The sequence below is a fragment of the Mesoplodon mirus genome (genome assembly GCF_964341445.2).
Source record: "Mesoplodon mirus genome assembly, chromosome: 3".
NCBI lineage: Eukaryota > Metazoa > Chordata > Mammalia > Artiodactyla > Ziphiidae > Mesoplodon > Mesoplodon mirus.
This window is the reverse complement of record NC_138978.1, coordinates 42,088,526-42,102,887: the sequence shown is the minus strand read 5'-3', so window position 1 is coordinate 42,102,887 and position 14,362 is coordinate 42,088,526. Positions and strand designations below refer to the sequence as shown.

Genomic DNA, 14,362 nt, shown 5'->3' with positions numbered 1-14,362 from the left:
ACACCTAAAATGAGGAAAACCCTGGAATGCTTTGGAGAGGCCACAGCCATGGAAATGTGGCTGGTTGTTGCAGAAGTCAGGAGGTCAAAATCTCCGCGGCCTGCCCTGAAGGCCTTTTTGTACATGGGGACACACGCCGCCTTCTCAACATGCCAACATACAGGGACATAACTGCATATACCACATATGAATGTATACAGTCACACACATCAGGTAGCACCCAGTGACACCCAGATGCCCCAGATACAGAAGGCCTCACCTGGATCCTCCTGAGAAGGGCAGGAAAGCCCTGTGTTGAGAAGAACCCGGTGCAAACCTGGATGGGTCAAACACCTGCAGAGAGAGCACCGGGACCAGGACCGGTGGGGTCAAACTCCTTGCACCAATCCACCAGGGGACAAGAATCCTGAGGGGGAGCAGGGGAAGTGCTGGTCTGGAGAGAACATCCCATCCCCTCTTCCCATGGCCATCATACCTCTGGTTTCGGCCACACCTTCAGGTTGTGGTGAAGCCCATAAAAGGAGAGGGAGAGTAGGATTCCTGTGGGGCAGGGAGGAGAGAGAGAAGACTGATGGTACCCATGGCAACAGGGGCAATGTGTACAAAGGCCTGGGAGCCACCATGAGAGCTACCCTCCATCACTCTGAATGAAATGGTGCTCTTGCAAGACAGGTGGGCTGGAGGTGACAAAGCACATGAGCACAGATTAGGAGTAGGTAAAAATGGCCCAGGACTGAGAAGGAAAAGAATTGGAGGCTTACATTTAGGATCACCTGATGTGAAAACTCACATTTATCAGGTGCCATCATGAACCCTTGGGGTTGTTCATTAACTCATTTAATCCTCACAGTAGCACTCAAGGAAGGTACTCATATCCCCACGTGCAGTTGAGGCACCTGAGCCTCCGAGAGGTTGAGGGATGTGTCTGTGATCCCACAGCTAGGAGGTGGCTGGGCTGGGATTCAGACCCACTGGGAGGTGAGCCAATGGGTGGCCTCCAACCATGGCAGGGTTCTCAGACCTGAGCATCAGCTGCTCTCAGCCATCCAGCTGAGGGCTCCTCAGAGACTGGACCATCTGACCCATGACGGTGCATTCCTTGAGCTCCCTCGTTTACATAGACCCCACATGGAAAGAACCACATCTCCACCGGTTTCTGTCTGCTTCTCTCTTAAGTCTTCATGTCTCAAGGAATTAGAATTTTAGCCCTGCATTATAATACCACATTCAGGAACTAACATTTGCTTATTGACCTTTTGTTGGTTCAATTTCTGTGCCAAGCATTTTTCAAAAGTCGTTCAAACCACAGAGTAAATATTAATTATCTTGAGGTGGAGAAAATAGTCATGTCATCCTGGAAGTGGGCAAGCCCATGTGGATTTCTGATCTTCTATGTGGTTTTGCAGAGTGTTTAGTTTAGTGGGTGTGGTGAAGTCCATACCTACAGGTAAGGAGTGTCCATCAGGGAAGGTGATGGGCTTGCTCAGATCTCTGAAAATGAATGGCACTGGAGGATAGAGACGCAGTGCCTCCTTGATGCACATGGTCATGTAGGGCATCTGATCCAGGTGGTCCCTGAAAGGAAACCCATTTGAGGGTGGGCAGGGCCGGACAACCAGGAGTTCTCCACTTGCTGAGGTGTAAGGTTCTCCCACCTGTTGGGCGCTCACCTGGTGATGGAGGTGCCATTCCCCAGGAGGCTCTGGATCTCTTCCCGGCACCTCTGCTGATGCTCAGGGTGGGAGGTCAGAGCATAGAGGGTCCAGGAGATGCCACTGGCTGTGGTGTCGTGACCCTCAAACATGAACGTATCCACTTCGGCCCGGAGCTCCCTGTCAGACAAGCTGCTCCCATTCTCCATCTGTGGAGGCAGGGAGAGTGCAGGGTTTGCCCTACCTCTGTGCTTCTGGGCAAAGCCTCAGGCCTCTCCTGCCCACACTCACTCTGGCAAAGAGGAGGATGTCCAGGAAATCCAAGTGCCTCTTGCTCCTCACCTTCTCCAGCTCTCCCTCCTTCTGCAGGTGAGCTTTCCTCTGCCTGATCACTCCATCTGTCCCAGAACAGTGGTTCCCAGGCAGAGATGAGGGCTTCTGGGGAACCAGATGAAGCACCCACCGTACCCCTATCTGCCCCTCAGGCCCAATCTGGGTACCAGATGGATGAGGACGAGGGTGGGAATGGGCGCACATGTCAGGGCAGAGAGCTCCAGCATTGTCTGATCCAGGTCGGGAATCCCCTCAATAGCACAGCCCATGGAGGCTCTGTCTGAATGCTGCTGGGAGGGGGTCTCATTCAACCATCACCAAAGCTGTGGCACACGTTATCTCCCTGCACCTCACCTGACACCCTGACGTCTCGGTTCCCAACCCCTGCACCAGGGAAGTACCCAGTGTGGGTGTGTGCCAGCCCCTGAAGAGGAAGAAGGAGTCTGGGCTCTGCCTGAGGGGTCAAAGCCAGGCCATTTTACATGTGCATGATGGGGGTGGGTGAGCGGGAGCCGCCCAGAAGGATTAGAAGAACCTGTGTGTTGATGGGTGAGCTGCCAGGCCCGGTGGCCCCAGCGGCCTTCGGGGTTCAGCCTGTAGTTGATGTCGTTCTGGTGGAAGAGATTCCTCACTTGGGAAAAATTCAGATTGTTGAGATTCCCTGATGGCCAGGATGAGGACTGGGAGTTCCAGATAGGTGAGGATTCAGAGGAGACTGGAGTGGAGGGAGCCTCTGACCTGGAGATGGAGTGGGGCTCCGGGTGGGGATTCCTCAGTCAGTGGGGACAGGCAGCACTGAGGCTTTGTCATTTCTGACTCACAGCCCTGGAGACACTTAGTCCTTTACAAGTGGCCTGAGTGGCCAGGCTTCTCCTTTTGCCAGGATCGGGGATTTGACCATGGTCCATGTCTCTCTGCAGAATATTGCTTCTCGAGCTCATAAGCATCCAAGCTGCCCTAACTGCCTCTCAGGTAAGTCCTCCCCAGCTGGTGAGAACAAGGACCCTGCAGTTGAAGGGTTATCACTGACCTGTCTGTCTGGATGCTGCCCTGGTGGGTAAAGGCGCACTTCATGATGGTGTCCAGGGTCATCAAGGAGACGTGTCCAAGGATCTCCAGATGTGAGTCTGGGTTGATGATCCCCTCCCATTTGTCCTGTAGTGGGAGGGGGACATTGACCCTGCTCTGCACTCCCAGAAGGCCTGTGCTGACAAGGCCAGGCTCTCTCTCCATCTCTCTAAATCTTTGGATGAGATTTCCTCTCTTTCTAAGCAGATGTGTTTTAGCAATTTAAGGCTGTATCACACATGTGTAATGTGATGCCTATTTTCTCAGAATCTTTCATTATATAATTAATCATGTTCTCTCATAATATTCTGAATTAGTTTCGAATTTTAAGAATAGAGTATGATGATGACCACCTTGTGGCCGACCAGAAACCATACTTTTTTATGGGACAGAGGGGGAAACTTAGGGGTTCTGAGATCAGAACTGGACAGACCATGTTCAACACTAGTAAGCAAATATTTCAAGTAAAGTAAAAGCATAAGCGGCTCTATTGGGGCTCCTAGTAGGGGGCATGATATACTTCAATTCCTTTCATTAATCCAGTGTTAGCTGAGATCAGGTGGTGCCCAGTCTACATCAGAGGTGATGTTTGTCAGGACCCAGCTCTGTGCATGTAGACCTGGCCTCATTTCCTCCTGTGAGTGGCTCAATTCCATGCAGAATTTCTGGGCCCCACGCCAGAGCCTACCTGAGTGACATCCTGGGATGTCCACTCTGCCACTGAAGATGCCATTGTCCAGGGCATCCGGGGGCAGCTTGCACCGCTGTCCAGGGGAATGGCACTTGCTCTAATCCTCTGTGTTGAAGATGTGGACATGAGAGGAGAGTAGACCCTGAATACACCATGGCCCTTCTTTCCCTTATCTCAGAGCAAATTGTGGATCCAAGCTGCTGCCTGGGGACCCCTGTGTCCCTTCCAGTTTTGGTGAGCTCTGCCTCAGAGTACGTTCTGAATGCATCATTCTGGGAGCTGTGTCTGATGGACATCTGAGGGACACAAGGGTCTGAGAGTGGACTTTGTCAGCAGTGCTGGATGTGAGTGGGTCCAGGTGACAAGGGATGGACTCACCAGCATCACTCAGACAGAGTCAGCGATGAGACCCACACAGGGCTTCAGGATGTCATAGTGGAAGGCTGGGGTCAGCATCCGCCGGTGCCGGAACCACGTCTGCTCATCCAACACGAGCAAACCATACCCTGGGCCACAGATGGGTGTGTGTGTGGGTTGGGGAGACTGGACCAGAGGGACAACTGGGCACAACTTGGGAGGAACCAAGGCTGTCAGGAGGGGGCACATCACGGGCAAAGGTAGGATAGGCTGGTACATTTCAGGAATGTGAATTCCCAGAATGGCTGGTCCATAGGATGTGATTATGACAGCTGTGAGACAGAGGTTGAAAAGGAGTAGGGGGGGCAGGTGATAGAAGGAATCAATTAATAGTCAGGCTGAGAATACCACAGAGGACTGAGAAGTGATAAGAAGAGGCTGAGCTTCAGGAGGGCTCTCAGCACCATTACAAAGGGTGAGAGTTTCACTGGAAGGAGAGAAATGAGGCTTGACTGAGAGATGAGGTGGTGACAGGGTGCCTGGCACCCGTTGTTCTCCATTAACCAAAGTGGTAGCTCTTGGTAAACCTAACTGGTGGGTGGACTGCAGTTGTATTTAAATGTACTTACCAATCCAGGGAATCAGCAATCTGTAGGCATCATGAGACTTTGGGTCTGAAAGGTAAGGAAGGAAAGTGGAGGGCACCAAACAAGACAGGCAGCCCCCAGAGCAGCTGTGGTACCTTCCATTCCTGATGCTTGTCAGCTGGCAGTCTGTCTCAAGCCACCTCCCTCTTGCCTCCCATCCCTGACTCTCTCTGTCCTGATGATCACTGTGGGCCCAGGAAGGCAGACTCAGTGTCCCAGCAGCAGAACACCCACAGGACTAAGATGGTGAATCAGCAAGAAAGATAGGCTCTGCTCAGTACCACGGGTAAGAAAGAAGCCTGTGGTTTTCCTACAGTTTGTGGTGGTTTGGCCATTTCATGACCCAGGAGAGGTAACAGTGAGAGGTGACTAACCTAAATCAGTGTGGACAGGAAATTGTCCTCCAGACCTGGGATCATCTCAATTGGGTTAAAACAAGAAAGAAAGTAAGACAGAAAAGAGAAGTCAGCCCCACCCAGGTGTTTAAGCATTCACTAGAAGTGAATAATGTTGGCCTTAGTCTGGCTGGTGGGCTGCAAGGATGGCTGGTAGAGAGTCAGGTATTGATGGCTGAAGTGCCAGTTTCTTCTGGAATTTCACAGATCCAGGGGCATGTACCCAGGAGGGAAGATTTTCTCCTGCTGGGATGTGGGTTTCCCTCTCACCTGACCTCCCCAGGACCACCTTCATGTAGTCAGGGTCATAGATCAACACCAGGGCTTTCGTCCCCCACAGCCAGCGAACACAGGCACTTGGATATTTCTCTACCCCCTTCAGTAGGGGTCGCAGCTCGGTCTCCTCTTGGAACTGTCCCCAAGGGAAAGATAAATCAATAAAACCCTTCTCTGAGTTCCAGTGCTGGAGTGGGGGTGAAGGGCAGGATGGGTACAGGGAGATCGTTCTTGATTGATCCGCAGAACTAGGAGTTTGGAACTATTTCTTCTGACCTGGGCTCTGCCCCAGACCTTGCTGGCTGTCCACCTTCGTCCTAAGACCACATTCTGTCCCCTTGTCTGGTAGAGCCCTGGGCCACCGGTACGAACTGCCTACAGAAACTTACATCAGGGATTCACTCCTAGGCGTAGAAAACTTTGGGAGGTGATTCGTACAACAGTTGCATGAGCAATTTATGATAATTTGTATCACTTGGTAAGCAGTTTTGTTGTATAATTTTGTTTATTTAGAGAATAAGATAGATTATATGTTTAAAATTAAATGTATACATTAATTTCATTTTGTCTTACTTGTTTTATATTTTCAATAGTATCTCAGCATACATATAAATGTTAATTTGAAAGAGTGTTTGGGATGTATATGGCTAAGTGAAAAAAATTAAATACTAAATTGTGGTTTGAATCATATTATATTACATATTGAGAGAGTACACAGATTCTGGATGTATACATGAAAATGGTATTGAATTAAGGTTTTGACGTGTGGATTATTTTATCCCATTTTCATTTACCTGTGTCCAGAAACTTGTGTGCACTTTCCACCGCCTAGAGGAATCTCTTGAAACTCCTCAGTGTGGACCACAAAGGCCCTTGCTTTCTGGCTTTACCCTCTCTATTCTTGCCTCCTGCCAGGCTGGCGAGTCCACAGGACCCATTGCTCTGCCTCCAAAGATGCTGCCGCCAGTGCTCCTTGCACTGGCCCCACCTGCTCACACTTCTAGGCCTCTGCCCAGGTTCTTTCCTCTACCTGGTGTGCCCCTCCTCTTTGCCACAGAGCAACTGCCTCTCCTTAACCTTGGAGATTCAGCTTTGTTTTATCACCTCTGGATTTCTCGTCAACATTTCGTCCTAGGCATGTTCCATGCAGTCACCTCGTCTTTAATTTAATGGCTTCTGTGTAGCTCAAAGCAACCATCTGCCACTTTGGTATCTAATCTCTGTCTGCATCCTTCTACCATCAGGACTCACCAGCTCTGAGGCAACTTGCCTTCTAGAGGATGGGTTCCTTCACTGAGTACATATTTACTGAGCATTTACTATGTGCCAGGCACTGGTTTAAGGCACTGAATTAGGATGCGGCTGTAGATGCTTGTCTGTTTGGAGCCTCCAGGAGGAGAGAGCGAGATTGAGGCCATGACAACCGTAGGGGCTCATGAATGTGTGATAGAGGGAAGACCAAGCCTCTGGGGAAGCTTTGGGGCAGGGACCCTAACTCAGACCTGAACGTTAGAAAGCTCTTCGTCATGCACTTGCTCATTCATCGAGTCATCATTTACCAAGATGCTCTCGGGTTACAAAGATGAACCAGAGGCGGGCTCTCCCAGAAGGAGCTCACAGCTATGACACTGCAGACAAAAGTAGCTGAATCTGGTTAGCACTGCCTTATGAGAAGGACAGCCAAGGGAAAAAGGGTTGTCCCCTGCGCTCCTGGGAGACCCAGAAAGACATCTTGGAGGAGGTGGCTTGGGGTTGGGCCTTGGTAGACAGACATATGAGGGACAATTTCATTCCAGGTAGAGGGCACATGGGAGCAGAGTCCCAGAGGCCAGAATGCCCAGGCAGGCGGGGAGGACGCTGAGTAACCTGGGGTGCAGGAGATTAGGAAGGAGAGGGGAGAGAGGTACTGGGCCTGTCCACATGGGGCTCGGACTGTTTCTGGTTCCCATCATTGGCTCCACTCTACAATAATCATGCTGCAGAGAAAGGGAGGCCTCAGCTCTCTGCAGCCCCTGATTTTCTCCCAACATTTGTTCAGTCCACAAGCCCTTGAGGAGCCCCTCTCCATGTGGCCCCTGACTTGGCTCTGAGCCCCCCGCCGCCCAGGCTAGTGCTGCCAGTGCTGGGGGGGTAGGTGCTGCCCCTCCCCAGCCTGCAAGCCGCTCCTTCCCTCCTTCCTGTCCCTCCACACATTGGGCTGACATCCCTCTGCGCAGGCTCTGTGCAGGGTGCTGGGGGTGAGGGGGATTTCACACTCGGTTCCAAGAGCTCATAATCCAGTGAGGGAGGACACCAGGCGGGTGACCTCACCCTGTGGATGGTGCAACTCAAATGTCAGTTCTCCTTACCTGGCACCCTCCTGGGAACCTCGCTCATGTGTGCCAGCAGCTTGTCAGGGTTTAAGCACTGAAATCAGGAGACTGGAAAATTCCTCAGTCTTAACAAACCGAGCCAGTTTGTCCTTACAGCTGATGTAACCCCCAACCCAGCAGGTGGGTCTCTTTTCCTGTGACCTGACATCTTCCTAAATTCCTGTCTGTCATCTCCACGGACAGTGAGCCCACAGGGCAGCATCCATCAGACTGATGTCTGTGCTCCCAGGTAAGCTCAGGGCCAGGCAGCAAGGATGGGATTGAGGGATGGGGCAGGGAAAGATCTAGAAGCCTGTTCTATGAGAACAGCTGAAGCTGCTCAGCCTGGAGACGGGGGAGACTCAGGAAGGAACAGCCACTGTCCTCAAAGTGCAGATCTATAGGCCTGCAGATCTACCTAAGAAAGGAGCGTCTGAGAGACCTGAGGACACCAGCACAGGGTCCTTCGAGGGAGGGAGCTCCCTGGACTGGGATGAAGAGCCAAGACCTGAGAGGTAAGCTGGGTCCTTTTGTGAGGCCACGTGCTCGTCCCACAACAAGGCTTTGTCCCATGGACGTGCTGACCAGGACCATGGTCTGAAAGCCCCGGCCCTCCCTGCCCTCCCACTCCCCCATCCCACTCCATCCTACCTCCTGCATGTGCCCATAGAGCCAGTGGGAAGGAGGAGACGGAAACTGCTGGAGGGCTTTGAGCAGCCAATCTCTGCGAAGGTAGTGCTGTGCTGCCTTGAGCAGAAGCAGAACCAGGCTGATCAGGGAGGCCACCTGCAGGAGCCCAGAGACACCGCCCAGGGCTCTGGGGGTGCTCAGTGCAGAGACACTCATGGTGCAGCGGCTCCTGGATTGCTGACTGTCCCTGAAGGTGGCTGACCTCCCCTGAGCACCCACCCTGGTCAGGGAGGATCACCTCACCCACCTGGGGGAGGGTGGCGGTGAGGGCAGAGCTCAGACCTGGGCCTCCAGGGTTGGGTTTTTATGTTTTGTTTTGTTTTGTTTTTTAAATTTAAACCAATCTATTTTTTGTTACAAAATGTAAGTAATATAAAGAGAAGATAATATTTATAAATAGAAGTGGGAGTTTGTGTTGTAACAGGATCCTGCAAACTATCAAATGCTTACATTTTTAAACACTTTAAACAAATTGAAATAAAACAGGATAGTAAATGTTTTTTCAAACTCCCTTGAATAACGTATCTCTGTGATATCTTGTTTATCACTGTGATATTGTACAGACCAGAATTTAAGTCTGTCGTATCATCCAGCCGTGGACTACCCTGCATGAGCACACGAATCATTTTCATTTGTCCAATGCAACTGAAAATTCCATCCCACCCTTTTTTTCAACTAACCAGCAGGTTAATGCACACAGAGTGTATGGATGCTTAAATATTTTTTTAAGTTTGCAGGGGTTTTGTCTGTGTGAATACCCCTGTCTTCCTTCTTAAGAAATGAGAGAATACAAATTTGAAATGTAGTGAAAGATGGTTACTACTGAAATATGATATATTTTTTAAAAGGTTTGGAATTATGTACTTAATATTTAAAGAAATCTTTATTCAGATGTCTTGCTTTAGTCAGCTTTTGAGGCTTATAGACCCTTAAAGCAAGATTCCTTTCAGAGTCATTGTTTTCACTCTGTTGTTTATTAGTCATTGAATTAATTTGTATTTTTCTGTTGGATTAGATAAAATAGGTAGCTGAGAATCTTGTAATCTTTATATTGTTAGCTATATTATAAGTGCAGCTTCTTTTGCTGTATATGAAGTCTTTCCTGAATACAGTGTTTTTTCAGAAATTAAAAAAATGCTGAAGAAAAGAGGACAAATTAAATTTTCATGAAAGGAAATCTTAATCATCAGTGACAGTGTAAGAGAAAGATGATTGCCACTTGGTCATCATGGAGAGGCGCTTAGATTTGGTGTCAGTGCTTCTGTTAACAATGACTAATGTCTTTCTTGGAGCAAGTGCATGCTCCGTCATAACTGTACCTGCCTAGAAAGAGAGGGCTCAGCAGTAGGCACCACTCAGCAAAAGCAAAAAACAAACGCAAAATAATTAAGAAAATGGTAATAGGAACATACATATCGATAATTACCTTAAATGTGAATGGATTAAGTCCTCCAACCAAAAGATATAGGCTCGTTGAATGGATACAAAAACAAGACCCACATATATGTTTTCTACTGGAGATGCACTTCAGACCTAGGGACACATACACTAAAAGTGCAGGTAAGGAAATAGATATTCCATGAAAATGGAAATCAAAAGAAAGCTGGTGTAGCAATCCTCATATCAGATAAAGTAGACTTTAAAATAAGGAAATAAGGAATGTTACAAGAAACAAGGAAGGACACTACATAATGATCAAGGGATCAATCCAAGAAGAAGATATAACAATTATAAATATATATGCACCCAACATAGGAGCACCTCAATACATAAGGCAACTGCTAACGCTATAAAAGAGGAAATTGACAGTAACACAATAATAGTGGGGGACTTTAGCACCTCACTTACACCAATGGACAGATTATCCAAATAGAAAATTAATAAGGAAACACAAGCTTTAAATAGCACAATAGACCAGATAGATTTAATTGATATTTATAGGACATTCCATCCAAAAACAGCAGATTACACTTTCTTCTCAAGTGCACACAGAACATTCTCCAGGATACATCACATCTTGGATCACAAATCAAGCTGCAGTAAATTTAAGAAAAGTGAAATCATATCAAGCATCTTTTCTGACCACAACGCTATGAGATTAGAAATCAATTACAGGGAAAAAAAGGTAAAAAACACAAACACATGGAGGCTAAACAACACGTTACTAAATAACCAAGAGATCACTGAAGAAATCAAAGAGGAAATCAAAAAATACCTAGAGACAAATGACAATGAAAACACGATGATCCAAAACCTATGGGATGCAGCAAAAGCAGTTCTAAGAGGGAAATTTACAGCTATACAAGTTTATCTCAAGAAATGAGAAATCTCAAATAAACAATCTAACCTTACACCTAAAGCAACTAGAGAAAGAAAAACAAAAATACCCAAAGTTAGTAGAAGGAAAGAAATCGTAAAGATCAGCACAGAAATAAATGAAATAGGAACGAAGAAGACAATAGCAAAGATCAATAAAACTAAAATTTGGTTCTTTAAGAAGATAAACAAAATTGATAAACCTTTAGCCAGACTCATCAAGAAAAAAGGGAGAGGATTCAAATCAATAAAGTTAGAAATGAAAAAGGAGAAATTACACTGACACTGCAGAAGCACAAAGAATCCTAAGAGACTACTACAAACAACTCTGTGCCAATAAAATGGACAACTTGGAAGAAATGGACAAATTCTTAGAAAGGTACAACCTTCCAAAACTGAACAAGGAAGAAATAGAAAATATAAACAGGCCAATCACAAGTAATGAAATTGAAATTATAACTAAAAATCTTCCAACAAACAAAAGCCCAGGACCAGATGGCTTCACAGGCCAATTCTATCAAACAGCTAGAACAGAGCTAACACACCTATCTTTCTCAAACTCTTCCAAGAAATTGCAGAGGGAAGAACACTCTCAAACTCATTCTATGAGGCCACCATCACCCTGATACCAAAACCAGACAAAGATACTACAAAAAAGGAAAATTACAGACCAATATCACTGATGACTATAGATGCAAAAATCCTCAACAAAATACTAGCAAACAGAATCCAACAACACATTAAAAGGATCATACACCATGATCAAGTGGGATTTATCCCAGGGATGCAAGGATTCTTCAATACACTCAAATCAAGCAATGTGATACACCATATTAACAAATTAAAGAATAAAAAACGTATGATCATCTCAATAGATACAGAAAAAGCTTTTGACAAAATTCAACACCCATTTATTGCAAAAACTCTCCAGAAAGTGGGCATAGAGGGAGCCTACCTCTACATAATAAAGGCCATATATGACAAACCCACAGCAAACATCATTCTCAATGGTGAAAAACTGAAAGCATTTCCTCTAAGACCAGGAACAAGACAATGATGTCCACTATTGCCACCATTATTCAACATAGTTTTGGAAGTCCTAGGCATGGCAATCAGAGAAGAAAAAGAAATAAAAGGAATCCAAAGTGGAAGAGAAGTAAAACTGTCCCTGTTTGCAGATGACATGATACTATACACAGAGAATCCTAAAAATGCCACCAGAAAACTACTAGAGCTCATCAATGAATTTGGTAAAGTTGCAGGATACAGAAGTAATGCACAGTAATCTCTTGCATTCCTATACTCTAACAATGAAAGATCAGAAAGAGAAATTAAGGAAACAATCCCATTTACCACTGCAACAAAAAGAATAAAATATCTAGGAATAAACTTACCTAAGGAGGAAAGACCTGTACTTAGAAAACGATAAAACACTGATGAAAGAAATCAAAGATGACACAAACAGATGGAGAGATATACCATGTTCTTGTATTGGAAGAATCAGTATTATGAAAATGACTATACTACCCAAAGCAATCTGCAGTTTCAGTGCAATCCTTATCAAAGTACCAGTGGCATTTTTCACAGAATTAGAGCAAAAAAATTTTACAATTCATATGGGAACACAAAAGACCCCGAATAGCCAAAGCAATCTTGAGAAAGAAAAATGGAGCTGGAGGAATCAGGCTCCCTGACTTCAGACTATACTACAAAGCTACAGTAATCAAGACAGTATGATACTGGCACAAAAACAGAAATATAGATCAATGGAACAGGATAGAAACCCCTGAGTTAAACCCACGCATGTATAGTCACCTTATCTTTGATAAAGGAGGCAAGAATATACAGTGGAGAAAAGACAGCCTCTTCAATAGGTGGTGCTGGGAAAACTGGACTGCTACATGTAAAAGAATGAAATTAGAACACTCCCTAACACCATACACAAAAATAAACTCAAAATGGATTAAAGATCTAAATGTAAGGCCAGACACTATCAAACTCTTAGAGGAAAACAGGTAGAACACTCTATAACATAAATCACAGGAAGATCCTTTTTAGCCCACCTCCTAGAGTAATGGAAATAAAAACAAAAATAAACAAATGGGACCTAATGAAACTTAAAAGCTTTTGCACAGCAAAGGAAACCATAAACAAGACCAAAAGACAACCCTCAGAATGGGAGAAAATATTTGCAAATGAAGCAACTGACAAAGGATTAATCTCCAAAATTTACAAGCAGCTCATGCAGCTCAATATCAAAAAAACAAACAACCCCATCTAAAAATGGGCAGAAGACCTAAAAGACATTTCTCCAAAGAAGATATACAGATTGCCAACAAACACATGAAAGAATGCTCAACATCATTAATCATTAGAGAAATGCAAATCAAAACTACAATGCGATATCATCTCACAACAGTCAGAATGGCCATCATCAAAAATAGCAAAAAAACAAACAACCCAGTCCAAAAATGGGCAGAAGACCTAAATAGACATTTCTCCAAAGAAGATATACAGACTGCCAACAAACACATGAAAGAATGCTCAACATCATTAATCATTAGAGAAATGAAAATCAAAACTACAATGAGATATCACCTCACACCAGTCAGAATGGCCATCATCAAAAAATCTAGAAACAATAAATGCTGGAGAGGGTGTGGAAAAAAGGGAACATTCTTGCACTGCTGGTGGGAATGTGAATTGGCACAGCCACTATGGAGAACAGTATGGAAGTTCCTTAAAAAACTACAAATAGAACTACCATATGACCCAGCAATCCCACTACTGGGCATATACCCTGAGAAAACCATAATTCAAAAAGAGTCATGTACCAAAATGTTCATAGCAGCCCTATTTACAATAGCCCGGAGATGGAAACAACCTAAGTGTCCATCATCGGATGAATGGATAAAGAAGATGTGGTACATATATACAATGGAATATTACTCAGCCATAAAAAGAAACGAAATTGAGCTATTTGTAATGAGGTGGATAGACCTAAAGTCTGTCATACAGAGTGAAGTAAGTCAGAAAGAGAAAAACAAATACCATATGCTAACACGTATATATGGAATCTAAAAAAAAAAAAAAGATCATGAAGAACCTAGGGGCAAGACGGGAATAAAGATGCAGACCTACTAGAGAATGGACTTGAGGATATGGGGAGAGGGAAAGGTAAGCTGGGACAAAGTGAGAGAGTGGTATGGACGTATATACACTACCAAATGTAAAATAGATAGCTAGTGGGAAGCAGCCTCATAGCACAGGGAGATCAGCTCAGTGCTTTGTGACCACCTAGAGGGGTGGGATAGAGAGGGTGGGAGGGAGGGAGACACAAGAGGATGGAGATATGGGGATATATGTATATGTATAACTGATTCACTTTGTTATAAAGCAGAAACTAACACACCATTGTAAAGCAATTATACTCCAATAAAGATGTTAAATAAAAAATAAAAATAAATAAATAAAAATAATAAGGTACCACTACATGTCTACTAGAATGGTCAAAATCCAGAAGAGTGACAACACCGAATGTTGGCAAGGATGTGGAGCAACAGAAACTCTCATTCATTGCTGGTGT

General features: G+C 45.5%; 1 protein-coding gene across 1 annotated transcript in view; it reads right to left on the bottom strand.

Annotated features, from left to right (window-relative positions):
- The window catches only part of LOC309800451 (taurochenodeoxycholic 6 alpha-hydroxylase-like), a gene marked incomplete at its 5' end in the record, with an annotated part of 44,569 nt that extends 35,953 nt beyond the window's left edge, over positions 1-8,616 (bottom strand). Inside the window, 3 exon segments of the mRNA XM_082614578.1 lie at positions 4,731-4,775; positions 5,414-5,555; positions 8,422-8,616. Of these exon segments, the coding sequence (XP_082470704.1) occupies positions 4,731-4,775; positions 5,414-5,555; positions 8,422-8,616 (382 nt within the window).
- Positions 8,617-14,362: the final 5,746 nt, after the last annotated feature.